Genomic DNA, 23,732 nt, shown 5'->3' on the forward strand with positions numbered 1-23,732 from the left:
ATTTCTTAGAGAGATAAATTATATACCTCAGTATAAAATTTCACTCATGTATCGGTAGTTATATAAGTAATTGAGTAAAATTGTACCATTACAGTCCCTTAAATTGATAAATGTGAGCATGTTGCTTTAGTACATGGTCATAAATCTCAGTGAGAGTTACTCCCCTTTCTAATAGAATTGAGGGGAAAAATTAATGTATTGTGATGTGTTTCTCAAATTTATTCCAAAGAAAATGTGTTATAATAAACTGTAAATATACTCTATGTAAAGGTATAAATAAATCGGTACCTTCCACACAGACATTGGTAAATTAATAGAACTATTCCTTTACACAAACATGCATATTTATACAATTCTAAGGGGACTATAAAGATGACGTAACATAACTTTTTAATAATTTTTTTTGTGTCTGTATTTTTGTGTTTTTGAAAATACATGTTAACTTCTATTCTTCTAGCATTTTAACAGTTTGTATCAGAGTTGACCTATGCATACCTGTTAACCTTTCAAAGCTGCTATGTGGGAGAATCTCCCCCTTACCAACTTGGCTAAGGGGGAGATTTTGCGTAAACGACGTTTTTTCACGTGAAATGCAAATATATATATTAAAAATACTGTTAAATACCTTATTTTACCATTGTTATTAATGCATTTGCAATCATTTTAAATTTTATTATTTCTATGACTTCCAGTGTGCAATTACAACTTGTGTTGCTGTACATGTTCAGAAAACTATTATTTTGTTTGCAAGGTACAACACAAGAAGTCAATAGTGCAGTGCCACTTTTTATATTAATTATTATTGATTAAGTCTTCTTATTGTTCAGTATTGAACCATCACTGCATGCTGACATCTAGGGTAAACACAGAAAATTTATTTTGCGTATTTTGAATTTGCAATGAAACCCAGTTAAGAAAATACCAATATATAAATAGTGCCTGTTTGGGAGGGTAACAGTTGAAATTGACACCCCGAGAAAACCATTGTCAACCGACGCGAAGCGGAGGTTGACAATGGTTTTCGAGGGGTGTCAATTTCAACTGTTATCCTCCCAAACAGGCACTATTTATTTTGTTATACTGAATGTCTTTTTTAAAATTTTTAAGAAAATTTTACTGCTTTTATATAGGAATAACGTGAATTCTACAGCGAACCGTACGCGCATAATTTTCGCGCATGTAATATTTTTTAATGTTACCCGTTGCCAAGTGCGTTGCTAACGCTGAGGGTAATAGTAAATATTATTAACTGCGTCTTAACCAATCAGATTTCAGTATTTAACATGAAAGTATAACAATAAATAATATTCATTAAAAAAATTTTTTTGCCTTATATATAGAATAGATTTTTAATTTACAAAACAACATGTATTTCTCCAGTATCTTTAAAAATTATCTCTGTTGTAATGTCTATAGCATCCCTGTAATTCATAGTACCGGTACTATAAACTTCTCTTGTGAAATGCTTTTACACTTTTTCTTCGAGCTTCACTTTTATCGGTAGCTTGTATAAACACTCAGTGTTCCAAACTCACTTTGATTTTTACCGACTGTGTTGGCCAGACAGAATTAGTCACGACTCACTGCACGTGGCTTGGGTGCTTTACCTGTGCACATGTTTAGTGACACCACTGGCTGTGTATTGTTTTCTTTGGTGTTACAGATTAAAATCAAGATGTTTTAAGCTTTTACTTACTTTTTTATAAGGCCTATGCATAACTAAATACGTAACTGATTTAAGTCAAAACCGGAAGTAATCGTAAAAAGTAAACTGGACTATAACATGTCATACTATGATCACGGTAGACAGTACTTGGATGTATTTTGTTATATTCAAGCTACACAGCAGCTTTTTGAGCTCAAAATCAGAGAAAAACCCGCAGTGGTTGTTGAAATTTGCATGTAAAGATTCAGAATTGGGGGGGGGGGGGGGGGTTATGGGGGAGACAACGACGTTTGCGGGAGAAATTTGTCTCCCGCGCGGGAGATAGGTTGGATGCGGGAGATCTTAGATTTTTAGGCCGTTTTGCGGGAGTCTCCCGCGCAATGCGGGAGGGTTAACAGGTATGCCTATGTGACAATATATTGAATTTTGACTTATGATAATGACTAAGGTTTTGAAATGTGTAAACCAATGGTGAAAACATGAAGTACAATATTTTTACTCATTTTATAGTTAATCATGAAATGTAGAAATAATGTGTCTTTGGTGTATTTAGCAGGTCTATATACTAGCTGTGATATCTGAGATGAATATACCTGGTATTAATTAAAATCTATCATGTCATAGTATGCATAAAATTGCATTCAAATTTTCTCCGAAAAAAATATTTTCAAAAAAAATTATAATTAGTGCAGAACAGAAAATCAGTAAATTACTGTGTAGTCTTCATGTTATTCATAATTAATAATGGACATTTTTAAAGCTTTGAATTGAATCATTCTTTAAAGTTTGACCCCACACAATATTGTATTTAGATTTCAGCTTTTCCCTTGGCTTATTTAGGGAAGCCGGCTACAACATCTGGGTCAGTGCTACATGCAGAGTTACAGTGAAAGTAGATTTATGTCATTTGTATGAATTCATTAATTTTGGACAATTTGCATTTTTCCCTTTGCTGTGTCAGTATGCATAATATAGCCTTGCTTTAAGGAGTACAGTGATATGAAGTATGTAACATTTGTGGACTGTAGTTGTAGCTAGGGGAGGACCTAGTCAGAGACTGTGTGGGCGGTTGTTACTGGGGTCGGATATCCTGCAGTGGAGCCCTCGTTTGTTGAGGGGGTGGAGAATTGATGCATTGATCACCTGTTGTTTCTATTACACAGCGTGACCTCACTGAGTGACCAGGTTCCGTTTGATATAGAACACATTGTGTATATACAAGTTACACTATTTATTATTGTTGAATTAGCTGACTATCACTGCTGGTTATGACCTACATTATCAATAGCAATAAAACTTTTTATTGAAAAAAAAAACTGTTTGGTTCTTTTCTTCAATGGCTTGTAAATCAGTTTCACTTGAATGTGCTATATAATATTGGAATATGCCTGCAGAGCGATTGCACTATGCCACATTCACTGGAAAAAACATTCACTGCTATAGATATAAACTCTTGTCTACATTTTCTGTAACCCATCCAACAACCAGGGAAGGCTAATACAAGATACTGGTAATTTGATTATGCCAGGTAGAATATCTACTGAATACATCCAAGGTCACTTTGAAAGTTTACAATAGGAATGATGGAATGCATACAGCAAGGAATCTTTGTATACTGCATGTGCTTATCACAGTTGCACAAAATCACAGAAGCATATAAATTTATCTAATATATCACTGGTACTTTCACTTTGTCCTTGATGCAGCATATATATACTACAAGAGAAACACAATTGTTTAGTTTTAGTGATTTTATTGAGCTGTAACTTGATGTAAAACAATTTGGGGCTGACACGCATCACTGGTGCCCAATACAAACTGAACACAGTGCCCTCTACAGGACTAAAACTAACAATACAGGGGACACAACTACACATGATGGATACAGTGTGGGACACAATTAACTACAAAATATACACAAATACAGAAAAAGACAAAAGACAATCTGTGAATAAGCTCTTGCTGATCTTTAGACCCAAACTCATATCATAAACTCAAAAAACGATTTGAAAAAGACTGCATAACGGTAAATTGGTAAGCACACTGACAGGTAGTGTAAAAGTATAATTAACATATACTCTCTGATAAAATAATCCAATCACACAGTAAATCACAAGTCAATATAAAAACAAACAGTGAAACAGATTGACATACAGAACACATGTACTCAAGACGACCAATTATGCAAGTACAGACAGGCACCATGTGAAAGATTGCTCGACATTTTTTCTCCTGACAAAATGATAAAAAAATGTCATGAACTCTTAATTAAAGAATATAATGGAATATTATGTATAATGTTCAGAATGAATAAAAACAACTCTGTGCACACAGATGTGAAATATGAAGTATACAACATGAGGAAGGAGAACAATGTTCTCTGTGGTATATTCCATGATTACTGTAAAGACTTTTACAATAACCATCATACTCCACGACCAAACCCTGTGTTGAAAGTCAAAGACCTTCTAGGCATTTAAAATCAAGATGGCAATTCCATTCAGAAATCCTTGTCTAAACCTGATGTTAACTTCCTACTTTTTATTAATTCAAATTAATGCAAAATTTCGTACACAAGACATTATAAGCGACGGCTAAGCGACGGCTCCGTATGAAATATTACGACCTGTCTAGTTATGTCATGTGACCACTGAGCATTATGTTGAAGATAATGACCTAGCCATGATAAATGGATTGAACTTCTCATAAAAGTAAAGAATGTTAATTAATTAGGATGACTCATTTAGACCCTCACAGATTTTTCTGATGATTTTGCCATTTGCGAAAAACGAAAATGTTTAAATGCACCAAGGTAGATGGTGTAAAAATAATTTTTTAAAAAGCGGATGATAAAACAGTAATCGTGTTGCATTAACACATTATAATTTATTCAACATTGAAAAATGCATGGAAAAACAGAGCAACAATGGTTACAATTGCAATGAGACTACTTAACAGCTTGCAAAATATATAAAATATAGTTCAGGGTTTTTTTTATACACAATACATAATCAATATTATGTACAACTTGTCACCAATAATTATAAAATCATAAACCATAAATGAAATCTGGCCGTTATACCCACAATGCAGTGCTGTACATCAAAAACTGTTTTCCAGGGGAAATTTGTTATGTGACAAAACAAGCCTGAGTATTTATTCAGTTATATGTTGTTTATATGATATTATAAATTTGGCTATAATAGTTTAGAACAACTAATTGTGCCATAAATTGCTATATTTCTTCTGATTTTAAATAATTTAGTCAACTGCATATGATGCACAGCTCGCTATAGTAAAAACACAATTGTACTGCAATACAAACTGAAAGAGCTAAAAAATAGTAATTACAAATAATATAAAATGAAAACATGAATAAAACGGTGAAGGGTGGCTGGGTGAATACGTTATGACTATGACCTAATTATGTGTACTCGTACAGTGCTAAGCTCTTCACTGCAGTACTTTGGAATTCTCTGGAATTTGTTTATCACAACAATACACAACCTATCTATACTTTGAATAAAAACAGTTTATAAAATATTTTAACATTTTAAATATACAATGGAAATGGGTCAGTGTTGAGAGTCTGATTTCCTCTCAGTAACATAATTTGTTAACATTCTATGTAATGATATGTACATATACAATGGATATTGGTTCTTTTCTCAGTCGATCAGGGACTCGATGCCTACGTATGACCCAGGACAGGACCGTGGACCACTCGAACAACCCTCCACAAATCCCGATGTAAAATCGTCCCCGTCGCTCTCGTTACGAATTTCTATTGCACTGCCTGCCTTTTTGAAGTCTTTCTTTGTGCTTCCGCGGTATTTCTGTTCCTTTTTTATGTAACGTTCGGAGCCATGATTACTTTCTCCATAACTACTTCCACTTCCTCTCCGCGTTAACTTGCTCCTTGGGACTTCTGGTTCAGGGGGAATGTATTCTGTGACATGTGACAATTTGGCTGCAATGTCTGAAAACAGCGCAAGATTGTGAGATTCTAAGAACTCAGGAAGACCTTCATTCTGATTGGTCAGCGAGCTCACAGAAGATCGTGGTCTCTGGGCGCCCAGTAAATCTGCCTCTATGCTATTGCACTGATCAAAGTCCGCCTCGGTAAACTCGCGAGCACCCTCGAGTTTCCATGGCATGATCTCATCTGACCACCGCACCAGGAATTTGAGGGCCAGTCCTACACACAGGTCGATGAAGGTGTTTTCCCTCTCAGGTTTGAAGTAGAACTGGTGTGCGGTACTGTTAGTGATGATGTGGTCGACGTCCAGGAAGTCACGTGCTGCCCATTTTATCCTTTGTCCCCATGTCTCGTCCTTCTCGTAGTAGTGAATCTTGAAGTCAAACTTATCTGTAACAAAAAGTAAATAATTATTACAAAACTTCATAAAATAAGGAGAATGAAATGCAAATATTTAATACAGGTTTCATGTAGGCCTGCATTATCTCATTTTGCATAATGATTGATAGCAAGTGCATGAAACTTAATATGATAGATGACAGAGTTGAAAAGAATTTCTAAAGACAGTGCAGACACTAACCATAAAAAATTAGCTATTTTGGTTTTGATATGCTAGTATATCAATTACTAAATTATAGGGCCAAATTTAAACTGACAAGTTTTAGTCTTTTATCATGTTTACTGAATGTAAAAATAAAACTGATGACGTCTGCTCTTACTTGATATGAGAAGTTAATGAATTCACAACGTCAATCAGGAGTCGAGAACTACATGTCACTAATCAACTTATGACCTTTGATTTGACAGAAAAATTCTTTGTAAGTAGTTTATACTTATAGACCTTTTATAAAATATTTCTTCTTCCAATTTTAGAATTTTGATAGGTTCATTATGGTTGTTAAATGGAAATTTTACCTTTTGTATCTCTAAAAAAACCCAGCATATTTATTAATTTTTAAATTATGAAATTAAAAACAACAAAATATCAACTATATGCCCAAAAAATTATTAATGTAATAGAAAAAATGTTGAAGCACAATTTACTTCGCCAATAGTGCAAATTTTGCAAGAAAACCAGTTTGATCTGGAGGAGAGCAAGCACCCTAGCATAGGACCTATGCGCAGTATGTCAATTTCTGACGTTACCACTGTAAATCTCTTTTTGACAAGTGATTTCCTTCTCGCTCCTTGTGTGTGAACCTATTTATAGTCATATTTAATATACCTGACGTACAATGGCCGCTAAAATACAGGAAGTGTCCTAAGTGGTAAAAGACGTCTACAAAGCGCTGTCAACTTCAGTTGTTACATACAATGACATGTTTTATAAGCTTGTCAGTCTGTCAAACCTACACTTATTTCCTAATTCATTGATGATTCATCAGATATCCACTTCATCCAAGGAGAGAAAAAAACCCAGAATCTTCATAATTCTAAATAGCAAGTCAGGCTATTTCTGTTGCGGTTAACAATTAATAAATGCAGATTTCCTAACTGTCAAAACTGTGCTAGGTAGAGCTTTCTATTAAGTCAAAAGAATCTAGAAGCAGTCATTCTCATAAACAGCCTTTTCTAGAGGATTCCCAAAACCCTGACGTCTATCACATACCTGCATCTTGTTAAATATAAAATCAGATCCCAATGTTTGACAGACAACATTTTTAACGGATTGCAAATATGCATGAAATTTCTAGTTTAAAAGTTGATTTGTCATTTACAGGAAAATGATACAGTCATACTGGACTACAACATGAGCCCCTTATTTCTTTTGAAAGATTCCCATATTGATGGTTAAATATTCTAACTTAAAGGATGAGCTAGTGAATTTTCTAAGTGCATCTTTGACTCACCTGCACTACGCCATCTAGTGGCACACAGACAGTAGGGGCCGCGACTCCCCACAACCAACAGAGCAAGCTTCAGGTGCTGTCTACCCTGAAAAAACAAAACAAAGGTGTGTTATTATTTTATCGTCCAATGCATACTGGAATGCCAAGGAAATGTTGTTGTATCAGAAGCTATTACATTTCTTTGACACAGGGTCACACACTATCAAGAATTCGATCCAGAATTTATCAATGAATCATGAGAGGAATTTTGACTCATACCATTGTACATTTTTTCAACCTGCTAGTTTAAGTGCAGTATACTCAAAATTCAACTGAATGATAAAATATAAGTTGCACCAGCAGAAAACTGAAACTTGCACCCAATTCACTGTGTAAACTGAAAATGTTTTATTAACTAATAAAACTTCATTTCAAACTGTCTGATAAATACAGTAAAAACTCTACAGATGTGGTAATTAATATTTTGCACGGTCAGAAACATTTGAAAATTATGTGCATCTAATAATATGAACAACAACAACAAAAACAGTAAATGTCTGGTGATTGATGGAAGCCGTCTGCGACGTGAAAAAGAATCGCAGACTCTGTCAATGACCCTATCCTCCTGCTACCGTCTGAATGAATATAATCAAAAACTAAATGTGAATTTCATCATAAATTACAAAAATAACTTTCATATTTGAACTGAATATATTAAACATATATATTACGATGCAAATAATGATATATACCATGCACTTATTGCGTACTGGTAAATAATAGCTGGAGAAGTTCTACTAGCCTAGATATCAACACTGTGCCGCTTCAATGAGAACCTGTGCCCTTCATTTCTCCTTGAAATGAGGATTTTACACACAAAAGTCATCCAATAAAAACATTTCTAACCTACATGAAATTTCTACCTTGAAAACTTTACTTTCAAAAAGTATAAATATACAATGTATGTCATAGGAATTTTGCATTGTATTTTCATTTCATCTGTCGTATCAGGAACAGACTATTCCAAAAGATCCTAACTATCTTTGTTACTACATTGTATGCCAATGTCCTTTTCTTAGTCAACATTTGTCAGTTTTAACCTTATTCAGAAAATTCAACCTTTGTTATTTACTAATTTCATCCATATTCAATGGTAATTTACCATCATTTATAACTATTAACATGTTAGGCATGCAGATAATTCTAAATTACAAATAAATGACATCAGGAAATGCTAGAAAATATGTGACTTTGCCAGGCACACGCCTGTCCAGGTGAGAAAATGTAACCTCAACGTCTCTCTACGCAGTTCATGTAAATGACCCCTGTAATTTGATCCAGTGACCGCTGAAGTTTCAGCGGAATAAAAAGTCAATCTATCCAGAGAGATAATTTCAGGCTTATTTAATTCCCCAACAGCCATTTATTTCACATTAGAATTCAGTGCTTCTTTTGATGAAGGGTACATGACTTTGTGACCTCTTGGCTATTGATTTGACTTGAGTAGGTACAGGTAACTTGGTACAAGACCATATTGGTAATCATCAACTGATCTGAATATCGTTAGCATAAAAAAGAAATTTATCTTGTCTTTAATATCAACTGTCAAATGATTTCACAAAAGGATGCAATTTTAATGTCTAGTTTACAATGATTTACGCAATAGGGAGCATATAACACCTGAGTGACATACAACCTGTCATCAATCCCTCGTCATCAATACATAGCGACAAAATTTATGAGACCTGATCAAATCAATTTTCTTAGTTTGAACAATGATTTCTTTGTTTTAAAAGTATTCATTAACTCCTAATTTCTATTGTCTCTGTTTGTCAGTGATGTTTTGCAATTTAAATATTAACAATGTACAATTTGCAGGGAATTGCTATTACAATGTGATACATGATAGTATTTAAGTTAATCAATATTTTGTCACTTTGTCAGGGTATAGAAATAAACTAAATGGCATCAAGAGGAAAATTTTATTACAAGTAAATGCTATGTTAATGATGAGAAAATGTGTTCTTCTAAAAAAAATAAATACTGAGTGTAAAAATTCAAGATTTTCCTAATGTCAGACTATGATTATTTTGTTTCAGAAATGTTAGTAACAGAAATTCTTTGAAAAAATTTGACCAAACTAAACAGAGAACAAGAAACTTATTAAAATTACTGATAGATTTTCTATTTCTAAAATCAAAAATCTTTTATATTTTAAATAACATCAAGCTGGGTGTATTTGAAAACCACCACAATCATAGAATATCAATGTTAATAGTTTTACTCAAATCATCCGAACACTACACAATAAAATGTAAGCATTCTCTGCTGTAATGTAATATGTCAGTCATTTTTAATTATCCTACAAATCGATTCATCACTGAGGGAGATTAAAGCATTATATGTGAAGTACGTAACATGCCCTCCCAGCTACCATCATTTGTAGATATTTCCTGATGCATAATCTTCTGCCATTAACATTTCCTTGCTATTTCATGTGTTGTACAGGTAAGGTTCCTGTGTCATCAATTAACAATTAATAAATTCAACTTTAGGCAGACATGAAATTTTCCTATGCTCTGAACTTTAACCCTGCATGAAGATGTGCCAAGTGTGTGTACATGCATTTACAGGGCTGTTCTGTCTCGTTTTATTTATTAAAATTTCGCTCACAAAATTAATTAATTTAGGTACTGGTATATTAATCGCCTTTACTGAGTCATACAACTGGCTTTCCAACTCAATTAAAACAAAGGAGCTTCATAAATGCAAGTGGCCTTTAAGCCAACAAGCTTCAAAGTAGAATTAGATATGACTTAGGAATGTCTGTCTGACATATCTGTACTTGTAATAAATGTTTATGAGGTCATTAATAAAATGTTTAATTAAATCGAAGTGAGAGAAAAATTGGGATTTAAAAAAAGCATGAAAATATATTTAAAAGCTGCCTTAATATCAAGTGTCATGAAAAATGTCCTTGAAAATTTACAAGGTGAATGGGTCAGGTGAGAAAGCCTCTTCTAGCGTCAAAAATTGATGGAGAGATAGATAACATTACATACAAGGGCCACAGGAAGGTTGATCTTGGCTATTGACCATAACTAAAATTGCTAGAGCTATATTCCACCCTTGATTCATCTAATGATAATCTAAGGTAGATAACACTGCATGGTCCAATAGATATGGCCTCAGGCTTACTCGTCATCTTTTGTGAAGTAATCGTTAAGTACTAGCTATGATGTGGTCAGCAGCTTCATGTGCTCTCAACCAAACACTGGGACAGGTACCTGAACCTTGGCCTTTTATCTTCCCCAATTCTAGAGTTATCTTTTGTCCAGTTCCTTTGATGTCCTTTGCCTGAATTACATTAATTAGATGACCAACTCTGACCCATTCCACATGATTGAAATCATCAAAGTCAGAACCAGAATTTCAGCTGGTTTCAACCAGTTCTATGATTGAGGGACCCTACGCCAATGACCCTTGGGAACCAGTAACCCATGGATCCCTGTTTTTGGCCGGACTTTTCTGACTGAATTCATCACTAAGCCCCTTTGACATTAAAATTACATTGTACTCATGATGTTCATGTGAAGTTACACTTACATTGTACTCCCGATGTTCCACCACTGGAATCAAGCAGGCCATGGGTTTATTGGAACTGATCTGCCTGACTTGGATCCCCGAGGGAATTTCCTGATTTGAGCAACAAGGTCGGAACGACCAGCATTCAGTCACTGCTGTCCGTAAATAATTCACCAACCTGCGCCAAAAATAAACAGGCAGATGTAGAAAATGTTGCCAACATCATAATTTAAAGTTGCTATTTTAATCCATGTATTCCTTCAGGCTAATAAGATTAATTTTGTAACAAGGAACTTAACTATAATTAATTGCTTAAAACTAACAATCTTATTATGCAGTTTCCTCGACAAGTTTAACTGTGTGATAATTTTCCTTTACCTTTGGTAAAATTCCAACAGAACATCTATAAACTCTCCTCTATCTACATATGTATTAAACTATTGAATATCTAGTTCCTACCTTTGACTGTTGCAGATGTACCCCCTCATCTTCCCGCCATCTTCTTTCTGTTTTGGTGGGAAATTTTCATTGCTGGACAAGATTTCGTACAGGGACATTGAGGTTCTGAACGGTTTGTCAGCTGTGGAGGGACGGAGCCAGAGGGAGGGGCTGGCCTTGGACTCCCCTAGTAACTCACACCGGAGCTTCATGGTCAGGTGGTGCCCGTAACCGTCCACATCAAAGTTCAGCCTGATGTGTTGGTTGATGACGGTGTGGAGGGGGAGGCCAATGCCCACACCGTTGTTCTTTGCCATCACTATACATTCCGTCGCGTTTCCAGCCGGATTTGTGATAACCTCTTTGCTAAAGAATCCATGCTTTTTGGTCGTGTGTACAATAAGTCCCACATTGAGATTTACCCTGTCCCCGGGACAATAGGGAAATGTGACAATGGAGCGTGACCCCTGGGGGACCGGCCAAGACCACTTCTTCCCGTGCCTCACTAACTGCTTCTCCAATCTCTCAGTCTCTGTCTGGAAATTATCCTGGTAAGATAACGATAATTTGACGTCCAAGATTTTCACTCTTTTGGATACCCTGTTTCTGAAGATCTCAAGGGACGTTACTCCTACCGACAGGGTCTTGGAGGCGGCCTGTCTCAGGATTTCACTGTTTATCTGCTTTTCTAGAATGCTGCTTGTATTATCCATCCTCTGGTTCTTTGTTTCTTCAATAGCCATTAGGTAAAATTCTCACTGACGTCACAAAGTTGCTCTAAGTTGTTTAATAACTGAAAAGAAAGGAAAATTAATCATCCTGCACAATTTAAAATTTTAATTCATTTTTTTAGAGCATGCGTTTCTATGCTAAAACCAAGGTAAAGCACAAAACTTGGTCCATACAGATGACAGCAGTTTTATAAATCTGAAAACAATTCAACTCAAGAAAAATAACAGGCTCCTGCATAAACATTGAATTGATTTTATATCAGAAAATTAAATTCCCTCCAGAAATTCAACAACTTTACACCGGTCAATAAGTCACTAGGTACAAACCTTACAAACTCTGGCTTTACACTTATCCAGTCCAATCAATCAATAATTGGTTAATTAGAGGATATTAAGGATAATTCATCCAGTGATGGAGACACAGGAGAGACTGGGGACCCCTGATTGTTAGCGGTTTCTGTGCGATACAGTTCTGTCCTGCGACCAACTGTCACTCACAGAGAGAGAACAGACGACAGAGAGAATCACCAAACGTCTGCTCACCACGGCTAACAACCAAAAGGTGTCACTCTGACGAACACAGTACACCTTTATACAGTGAGAGGCTTCCGGGACTCTCGCTCAGAAAATCTAGTGACGTCCCTGGACCGTCACAGAGCACTAAATGTGGTTGTGTAATGAAGGCACTGTTGAATTTGAATTCAGTGATGACCGCTCCACTGACCTGCGGCCAGCTCTATTCTGTCCTCTTTATACAGACCTGGTCCTTTGTTCTCCTAGAACAGAGCAATTGTCTGCTTTATTTAAACTTCTCCTATAGTCCAATGTCTACTTCTTTTCTTTCAACTTAGTCAAAGAGCTAATTTACTTTCCAGCATTTAAATGTACCGTAATTTTTTTTCTAGTTCAAGTACACTGATCTAGCTTACCATTACATGTAGAAACATCGAAGGTCAAAGTTGGATTCGATATTTAGCGTTCACAATGGTTGCGATTTAGAGAGCCCTTTGCAAAGAGTGGGTCTAGCCTTCTTGAAGTTCAATTGCCAATGTGATGCCCAGCTATGCAGCTCTGTTATATACACCCGATTTTATCGGTGCCTTGTTTTGGTAGCGATCACATTACTAGTGCATTGAGTGTAAGACTCTCGTCTTCTTATACAAGAGAGCAGTCACGTGTTGTGACAAATGGCATAGACATAAAATATTTAATAAAGATTATGTGTTGTAGAAAATTCAGTATTTCAATATCAAATGAGCTCACCTCATAAAAAAACAACAGTACTTTTTTTTCACCTTACGTTTACCTCTAGTGGTTTCCCAACATTAACTGAATTATAATCAAGTACAATTGTTGTCTCAAAAATCTCAATAATTTATGTTTCACATTACAGGGGTCACCTTTACTATAAGTAAATCATCCCAATCTACATAATCTAAATGAGAGGAATTATAAAAGATCTTAACAAATATCTGTTGTTTACATTCAGATAGATGGTCAGTCAGTTATCAGTTTTACGTAAAAAGATGTGCTCGATTGACGTAACACTTCAGAAACCTGAGTATGCAGGTAGATTTGTACTTTTATGTTACTGATAAAAAATAAGTATTGAATGTTATGTCTTATCGAAAATAAACAATTAAGACGTCACTGATTATGCTGCTTATATATCTACGATGCTGTTGTAATACATGTATCATCTTATTATAAATCTAATATCTATGCCTAGATTTTTGGGGGCATCATATAAATTATTATCAACAAGTCCAAAAACAGATAGGTGTTATTTTTCCTCTGCGGTTGTTGTTTGCAGTTAATGTTAGATGCTTTAGGTTGTATTTTCCTTTGCTTGTGTTGTTTATAACTCGTTAGATGGTCGACTGAAGCAGAGATGGGGAGAAAGATCTGGTTTGTGTTTTGTGTTTGTAAACACCCGGGGTGTTCTAACAAAGAATGGCGCACCAGGCTACAATAGACACCCATGATAGAGTGTGACAGGCTGTCTGAGCCAGACACTGGGGATTTAACAACACAACACCAAAGGGTCATCTATGCAGCTACATCATAATGATCATCGTGATCATACCCTACCAGTTTACAAAATGAAACAGTGACGCCGTTACTTAAACCTCTAATTAAGAAATAATTATTTGATTTCTTATAATACTTGAATTTCTTTAATCTGATGAAATTATAACAAAACAGCACAATGCAAATGACAAAAGAATTGAATCTATCTCCAACTGAAGATCTGTTTTAATTGGCCTTCAGATTGTTTTGAATTAGAGAATTCACTGTGGTCACTGCGTGACTGCAGCATGTTACTCCACGTTTTAAAGTTTTCATAATTATTTTTCTAAACCTATTTTCAAATGGACTGCATTCATTTTTTTTTTAAGATGAGAAAGTTGTTTTGGAACATTTTCCTGACAAAATGCATATATTATGCATCACTTTAATGCCTTATGCTAAGAGTAGTAATTGTTTAATTAGCATTTCTGACCTTTATAATCTATGAAAACTTGTAAAAGATATCAAAATTTTACTATTCGCCATTAGTTTTGTAACTAATACATGATGTCAGTTTTGTGGTGAGGCTGGTTCTAAGGACACCTATTGTACAGGTATGTATATACGTAGATATAAACTCCCGACAGAAAACATGAAGAAAACCAGACCAGTCAAGAAATAACGAGATATAGGCTTAATTAATTCAGAAAACATAATCACACGATTATGATGTAATGAATGCATTTTATACCTCAGAGTAATCAGATTAATATAGGAAAAAAAAATAAATGAAAATGCCAGGAAAGTGAAACGCCCATGCAGATAATATTAATATTTACCAGTCCCTGTCAAAAGATTTTTGATCATGATATGAACTAAATCAAGAGTCCCGGTCCTGGAGCCTTTAACATCCTTTTTTTTCTGGATAGCTATAATAATCCAGCACATGCAGTCAGTCCTAAAAATCTTAAACTTTACAGCCTTTGGTTTTTTATTTCTTTTGGAGAGTCTTTACATTGACAATATAAAATCTAGCTATTTTATATAAAGTCTAACTTGAAAATGTGCTGACACAGCATAATAAACTGGACTGTACAGTTTTATTTCTCAGCCTTGACCCACATTAAATGTCCTGGGGATTACGGCCTTCTTTTATTCAATCTTTTTATTCAATCTGAAGAGCTCTTTGTATGACCACTGAATGTTTTAATATTGAAGGTAAACTTGGTCCGAATGTTCATTTTGCTCCACACAAAGATTGTACAAATCTGTAACCTTGAGGTTGTTTCATAATATAATGATTACACTTAACATCACAGCCTGAACCATGACTAATCTCTAACCTTGACCAATTCTTAAAGTGACCACACTTCAAAATCAAAGGATTCTCTTACATCTGTTCTACTGTATTAGATACCCTTAAACAAATAAGAATACATTTAACAGTTAAAATTTTGATATATTTGCAATTTACAATTTGTGATGCATATGCATGCTGGGTTTACAATCGTCAAGTTAAATACTGATAGACCATAATTATGTTTTCTATACTACAGAGATCTTATACCAGCTGACATCAGCATGAAACAAACTGTGTACACAATGTCATTGATCCCTCGGTATGTGACCATTACCTCCTCTTATAACTGCCAAAAGTGGAGTTTAAGCAGTTTTTTTAAAGATCCTACTATTTAATAGTAAGCTTGTGATTAGGTAATGTGATGAACTAGTTCCCTTATAGCACACTATAGCACAAGGTCATCTGATGACCTAGTTCCTCTATAGCACACATCTGATAACCTAGTTCCTCTATAGCACACATCTGATGACCTAGTTCCTCTATAGCACACTGAAGCACGAGGTCATTTGATGACCCAGTCCCTCTATAGCACAAGGTCGTCTGATGCCCTCGTCACTAACACGTAATACATCATCTTGATTTCTTTGTGATGGACACCGCGGTAGTATGCCATCACTCATTCACATGACGTACCGACACTCTGATCTGTCAGCAGGAAGTACTCACTGGTCATCAAAGAGAACTAGCGGTCCAGTTCCCTTGGCCCTCTATTATACATGAGCTGTATTCTATCATCTGTAGGGTGCACCGGCATCACACCTCAGTTCCCTACCCCATTTAGATCTAGAGCATCACTTTGTTTCTGATTTCAAACTTGATTTTGTGGTAATAACTGCATGCAGACAGTCACTAAACAATTTCAGTAATTCAGAGAATCTTCATATCTACTAGTAGTTAACTTTATATTACTACATGTACATGTAAATGTATCTCTTATAATTTTATCTGCTGCAAAAATGTACCAGTCTGCATGTGGTCTGAAGCTTGTAACTTACAGCTTAGTGTTGGATTTTTGTTTCAGAGGAATGATTTCTACTTTATGGAATATATCATAATGGCAAACAATTTTGTACATGGATGAAAACAATGTAATATTATCGGTCTCCAGCCATTTTCCCATAAAAAAAAAATAGTTAATCATAATTTCCGGTATTTTACATGCATAAATTACAGGGACAGTTCTATTTCTAGAAGTTGTAACCTAATGTAACCATTAACTTGACTTGACTAATTTAGAACACACACTAATTAGTGTGACGTCAAACAGTCTCTTTTGTATTCATGAAGTTTTTCAATTATAAAAACTTTCACTGGTCTCTAATTATTTTTACTTCAACTTTTCCCCTTTACATTACCTTAAGTGCAAAAAAGCCTGACTCAGAGTCATTTTATGTAATTGATGTATGTTTACATATATTTCGGTGTGTATAATATTGATAAAACATAAACTCCTCTTAAAAATAATGTTTTTAAATATTTAAACTTATATAATGAAGAGTTCTCAATCTTTGATCCTTAAAATTTCTTTTTTTAAAACTAAAGCTACTTTAAAAAAAAAATAATCAATATCCAGATTAAAAGTTTTTTGAAGTATGTAACCATAATGCCGCAAGACAGAAGTTGTTTTCTTCTTTGTTGTTGAGTCCAGTCCATTTGAAAAGTATAAACCCACTCCCAATCAAATAACTTAGTTAATTTTTTGACAAATCTTTGCATCAATTTTATCCTATTCAAGTTTTATGTAATAATTACAAAATGCATTTATGGATTCAGTTTTAAAAGGTCAAGAAACTCCTGTTGTGATGTGAGAATAAAACTGGACTATCAGAAAACCCACAAGGACATGAAAAAAAGTGCTTGCATCGGCATAATTCACCATCAAACCGGTTCATACTGGTTCTTCAGTGACCAGTCCAGCCCTGGGGGTGAGATAAACAGCTGATCTAACGGACAAGGGGGCAACCATAGAAGATTGATATTGGAATGGCATTCCACAGAAATAGTGGTCTATAAATAGCCACGGCGTTCAATTTAGAGTTATTCTGTCTTACATTTTGTATGTTGACCAGTAAGAAAGAGTGAAAGGAGAAGTATATTACCTAAATCTCCATAGGATGCATCTTATAACAAGGTGGTTAACAAAATTAATGAAAGCTCCATTTCCAGAAAATATGTAGTATTACCAGGTATCTGAGGTACGAAAATGTTCAGTCATAAACCCTGAACATACAAAATTAGCATGATATCTGCATGATCTGCATGCAGTTCTATTTTCCCAAATTCTCAAAAATATATAATAATGCAGACTTTCAAGGATTCTTAAAGGTTCATTCATGACAATAGACATTGGACAGGTGTAAACAATTCACCTGTCGAAGAGTATTACATGTATTATGGACTTACTTCATTTAACATGCAGAATCAAACACACCAGACAGTACAGGTAAACCTGACCCCCTCTCTCCCTCCAACTGCTGATTTCTAATGACCAGGTGTGATCAGTGTGTCAAAGATTTACTCTATAAAACAATCAGTATTACGTAACGTCTCAAGAGTTATCTCCTGGTCTATTGTCCGACTCTCTGCATGGATGCATACATCTTGTAAAAGTACAGACCGGGAGATAAGAGATCAAGTCCACTGAGTGCCTATTAGCTTTATCAGACTGGTAATTCTAAGCTAGGTATACACTCCACTGTAGAATCCCCCGTAATCAGACAGGCTAGCTCATATATACCATGTATACAGTGTCTATACGGAGGGACTTCAGGTGCTTATAAAGTTTTTATTACTTGAAATGTACTATATAAATAGCTCAGCTACAGTTTGCTAAAAAAAAAAACTATTAATCTTTAAACTGCACATGCACAGACCATTATCATATCATGGAGAGCATTCCTGACAACTTATGAATTTAGGAACTCAATATTTGCATTTCTCGAAAAAAAATCAAATCAATTCCCAGAAAGATCAATCACATTCCATGTTCAAATCTTAAGTTGAAGAAAATCCTCCTCAACAGTTTAAACATATGTGACAAAGGAATTGAACTTACTGCAAGTTTCTTAGCTTTTATGCTAATCATTCAATCTTAAAATACATGAATGAATCTTGGTGATTATAAAGACTTTGCGCTATCATTTTGGGTATTTTTTTTCTAAATCTACATGCATATGTCTACATACATGTAACTCTACATGGTACATCTGATGCAGACAATTAGCAGTGCCCCGAGTTAAGACCTCACAAAGCAGCATCTTTTAATTTACTGCTTGCAGATATTGGCCAGAAAGATAAAATAAAAAGGGGCAATTATTTTAGAATAAACAGGAATGGTCAGTATTAAATGGGTCTGTGATTTACAGAAAAACAAGTCAGAGCAGTTTTATCAGTCTTATGATTATTACCTGGTAATTAATTCCTTCCTGAAGACTTAATCCTGCTGGATGACCAGGGGATTAAATCATGTAAGGTAACATTATAATCACTTGTGCCACTAATTGCCGCTATGATCGCTATCTGGTTATTTATGGTCAATCACTGATATTGGTCATCTGATGGTGTAACATCCTACCTTAGGATATAGCTATTCTGGGTAGCTGTGAACTCTCTAACAATTATCGGGTGGACTAGAAATTAGTCATGATTCACTGTTAATGTAAATGAAAGCTGTCCTGTAGCCATGTATATATAGGTGTATATAAATACTTGACCCGTTTGTTGGTCATTCAAGTTTATTTACCTGATTTACAGGTACGTGAACCTCACCTAGCCTACAGACATCCGAACAATTTATTACCCAGGCCATAACAAAGAGATACTCAGTGACTCTGAGCTAGTAAACAAAGCCTATCTCGTCACAAATGGGCACCATATTAAACGTATATATCCAAAGCCAAGCTGACAAATTGTCATTTACGGTAAAAGTAAATTCAATGTCTTATCCATATTTGTCACAGTAGTACATGCATTGTATATACATGCGTACATCATGATCCAAAATTGATGGTCACTGACAACAACTATGCTTGGCAATAATTGCCGAGAACGTTTTGTGCCACGATGCACCAAGTGTATATTCCGGTATGCACACAATGTGCAGACTCGGCAAATAGCTGGACCTGTAGCCCCCCCCCCCCCCCCCGTCTTACTGTCACCTCTGACCCCGACAATATAGAACTATCCCTACCTTGTAGATCTCAATACAGGAATATAACCACACAATGATTGATCACACTCGTTTAATCCAAGCTTCTCATTCAGTTAAAATTCCTCTCTCTAATGTCATTTCTATTAAACTTGAACACAGAGTATCATGTTAATGATGTATGTTTCTTCAGATTGATCCAATGTCCCTAACAATTATTCACATTTGGGTTCAGTGCTATATATGCCTTAACAAAGTTATACTTGTTCATGCATGCAATGTACAAATTGACATACATGTATATATTTAATTATTGAATTATGATTTATATTTTATAAGTAGTTCATCGATTCAGCATTTGCTACATATGCTGCATGTATGCCATTTGTCATTTAGACAAAGGATTTTGAGTTTAGCTTCGGTAAATCCATCATATCAACATGATCAATTTGGAGAGACATTTTATTTTAATCATGATCGGTAAAAATAATATCTCAAATGAGTTGAAAATGTTTCTGATGTAGACATTTTAACACGGATGACATATGAAAGTAAAATATCGGAGATTATCGTTTTAAATTACATGTTTTAATAAATATAGGTACGATGTACCTATTTGTTTACAATTCTATATGTTTTCATTATTCAGGTAAACACAGTCACTGCCTACCCATTCCTCCAATTTAATTCATTTAATTTTAGCAAAAATGTTAATTGGCAGCCAGATCATTGTGACACCGGGGTACACGGAGTGACCAATGCCTGACCCCCAATGAATGACAGTCATATTCAAAACCGACAACCGATACCCAGGTACCGTATTATAACCAGGTGTTTCCGATGTCAGAAAGTCACAGTAGGTGTCTACACTCTTAGAGATCAGTAGATTTGAAGATACTTACTTGTTTATCCATGTTTAAACTTCTTTCTATTCTCGTTGGTTTCACACTTTCTGTTTGCAAAATCCAAATCTAACCTTTAGTAATCACTTCCGGTGGCGCTTTTTACAGGTGTTTCAAAGCTGTGAGTCACGTGGTGTAGGCGTTCAGGTATTTAGAGGGTTGGTCTCAGGTATCCCTCCATAGCAAGAACAGTCACAACTGAAATATACCGTCATAAAGACCGAAATATCTGGCATTTTTTGATATTTTACTTGCCAGGCAAATCGTTCAAAAAAGCCGGGAAAATTTTAAAGTCATATTTTGGACCTTAAATGCATATGTAAATATGAGTAACATGATTTCTGATTAGAGAAATACGTTGTTTCTTATCACTTAACTTTTGAGTGTACATAAAATATTATTTTCAAAATATTATTTTGCCCGGAGAATCGAGGAGGGCCGGGATGCCCACTCATGATAATAATTTTAAAATGTCATCTTTGAAAAAAAATATTACAAGTTAATTTCAACAAAAATTTTAATCTCAGCGAGATTCGTCGATACTGAAAAATTTTTGACGGACGTCTCTTCCGAATCACTTTATGTGGCACTGGTCTGAGATTCGGAAGAGACGTCCGTCAAAAATTTTTCAGTCTCGACGAATCTCGCTGAGATTACAAAAATTTCTAAGGGGCCACAAAAGTTGAGACTGAGAGTGAGTAGCTTGAACTTTTACTTTTATCTAATTTTCCAAATTAAATTTTAAAAACAAGGTTAATTTTTTTCTTAAAAAAGACTGAGGATGTTCTAGACCCCTCCCCCTCATGGTCACGTACCCCCCCCCCCCCACCCCCCCGACTTCCCCGAATGGATAACAATAAAAACCAACACAGTGGTACATACTAAGGAGGAAAAATGACATGCACGGTTTGAAAAGGGGAGGAAGGACTCGACTAGATACATGTAATTTTTTCATTCTGACTGGGACTGGGAGGTGGGGATGGAGGAAGACTATTCTGTCCACTTATTCTTATTTTTTTCTAATACTGGGAGTGGCATTTTTTGAAAGAAAAACAACAACAAAAACAACCACAGAACTCCGAAATGGCCACGTTAAAAATCTTCGGATGACCGGAACCCGACCAATAGCGCTAGCTATATAGGACATTCTCTCTCTCTCCCTCTCTCTCTCTCTCTCTCTCTCTCTCTCTCACACACACACACACACACATACACACACACACACACACATATCTATAAGACTCATTTCTTAAAGATTACAGTTTTTCAATAGGATTGAAAAATATGAACTAAAGATGTTCTTTGATTTCATATATTTTTTATTTTGTATTAAAAAATAAACTTACAATACTGGGCATTTTTTATTACATATTAATATCATGCATATACTCACATCAAATTTAAAATGTACAGTGTCTTACTTGCAACATAACATATTTTTTTTTACTTTCTCATAAAATATAAAAAAAAAAATTGTATCAAGTCTTTGATACATAACTTAAAGATAAAGAAGGACAACTCTCCCTGGAATTATCGTCCAACTGTAACAAATATATTAACACTCTCCTCGCTCGCCTCAGAAGTCGACCGTATTCAACAGTGTGAAAAAATTCAAAGTTTCACTTCATATAACTTAATCAAGTACAATAATCGAAACAATATAATATCTATACCAACTGTAATTGAACATCAATCAATATAGTTCTACACAATATTTTAGTGTTGACGACACCGTTAAGAACTTTTAATCTTCCACTTTGTGACCGTATGAATTCTTCTCCACTATTCAAAAAGCAATACATGTAACATACTTGCATATACGCATGTTAGTGTTGAAAGAAAACTTACGTGTATATTTTGTGGGATTAGAATATAACCTACTGTCAGGATTTATCTCTCTTTCCATAATACTTCTTGAAGAAAAGTACTAATCAAGTTTGTCAGCCTAACGGTTTAGACAAATATTTTTATATAGATTTCTTCTACAGTAATTAGTCGTCATCAATTTAATGTTAACATACAGCGGGTCCCAGAATATCTGATACCATGTGAAATTCGTATATGCAAAATAATATTAGATCAAAACTTGTTAATTGTGACTCAAAGAGTAAAACCTTTTAATTTTTCACAAAAAGGTTTTGGAGGAAAAAGTGCTTTTATTTAAAATATGACTAGACTTTGACCCGTGCGTGCATGGGTTGACATTGCATATCGGACATTTACGAAATTGGTACATCGACACAGTTTATTATTGACATTTGCATAACAAAGCTATAAGCCTAAAATAATGGTATTAATTTCACTACAATTTCCTTAGTTTGATAAATCTAACCGTGTCTCGGGAAAGGCACTCCCCACAGTTAGAATGCCTCCCTTATACCCGTAATGTCGCAGAAAATTGCAGAATCGCTCCGGAACGATTTTGTAGAAAGTTAATGAGGTTTCCTTGAAAATAACAGTCAAATTCATCACAACAAACCTTTTTGAGACTGAAAATACCTTTTAACAAAACATTTTAATCCAAAGAATGGAAGACTGCAACGCATTTTCACCAACGTACACGTATTTTCTTTGTAAAACTGGGTCCGTAGGACATTATTCATTTTTACGATAAAACATATTCTATCTTCACTCTCCTAACAAATATAGTGTAACTCAAATATTTTTTGTCATCACGAAGACAAAAGTATAAGTACTTAGTTGAAATGTATATTTGTTATTTTATACTTTTTCTCTTAAGAAATCATAAATATATATGAACAGATTATATAGCAAAAGTCCAATAAAAATTTACCCTGATATGTATTATCATTTCTGAGTTAATTCATGCAGATGTGATATTGTGGAAACATAAACTAAAGATCCCGGTTAGCGTGAATGTATTGCACAAGCGTAAGATTGTAAAATCTAAAAAATCCAGGTGATTTCCGGGATTTTTTGAGGAATTTTCGTCGATTATTAATTAGCGAAGCTTAACTGAGAAAAAATAAAAACAAATTGGTAATCTTCAAGTACCAATGATGTTTAAAATATATAAAACAAAAGACAGTATTCTTCCGATTTTTCGGTATTAAAGACCAAAAAT

General features: G+C 34.8%; 1 protein-coding gene across 4 annotated transcripts; it reads right to left on the reverse strand.

The window, feature by feature from the left end:
- Positions 1–3,399: 3,399 nt before the first annotated feature.
- Positions 3,400–20,798, reverse strand: LOC105335500 (uncharacterized). 4 transcript variants are annotated; one of them, XM_066086790.1, is made up of 6 exons: positions 13,158–13,355; positions 12,556–13,004; positions 11,519–12,290; positions 11,081–11,237; positions 7,496–7,580; positions 3,400–6,035 (listed from the first exon to the last, which is right to left on the reverse strand). In XM_066086790.1, exons 3-6 carry the CDS (start codon positions 12,238–12,240, stop codon positions 5,335–5,337), a joined length of 1,665 nt encoding a protein of 554 aa, XP_065942862.1. In that variant the 5' UTR covers positions 12,241–12,290; positions 12,556–13,004; positions 13,158–13,355; the 3' UTR covers positions 3,400–5,334. The 4 variants fall into 4 exon arrangements, with proteins under 4 accessions (XP_065942862.1, XP_065942861.1, XP_065942864.1 ...); XM_066086789.1 differs by lacking the exons at positions 12,556–13,004; positions 13,158–13,355 and adding an exon at positions 20,648–20,798; XM_066086792.1 differs by lacking the exons at positions 12,556–13,004; positions 13,158–13,355 and adding an exon at positions 18,002–18,143.
- Positions 20,799–23,732: the final 2,934 nt, after the last annotated feature.

This window comes from Magallana gigas, chromosome 6 (assembly GCF_963853765.1).
Source record: "Magallana gigas chromosome 6, xbMagGiga1.1, whole genome shotgun sequence".
In the NCBI taxonomy this organism is placed as follows: domain Eukaryota; kingdom Metazoa; phylum Mollusca; class Bivalvia; order Ostreida; family Ostreidae; genus Magallana; species Magallana gigas.

Excerpts from the sequence above, each read along its gene's own strand:
- LOC105335500 (XM_066086789.1), bottom strand. The coding sequence starts at position 12,240 with ATGGCTATTGAAGAAACAAAGAACCAGAGGATGGATAATACAAGCAGC. Across the intron at positions 11,238-11,518 it reads TACATCTGCAACAGTCAAAG|GTTGGTGAATTATTTACGGA; the intron begins GTAGGAACTAGA and ends TTTTTGGCGCAG. Across the intron at positions 7,581-11,080 it reads TGGAACATCGGGAGTACAAT|GGTAGACAGCACCTGAAGCT; the intron begins GTAAGTGTAACT and ends TTGTTTTTTCAG.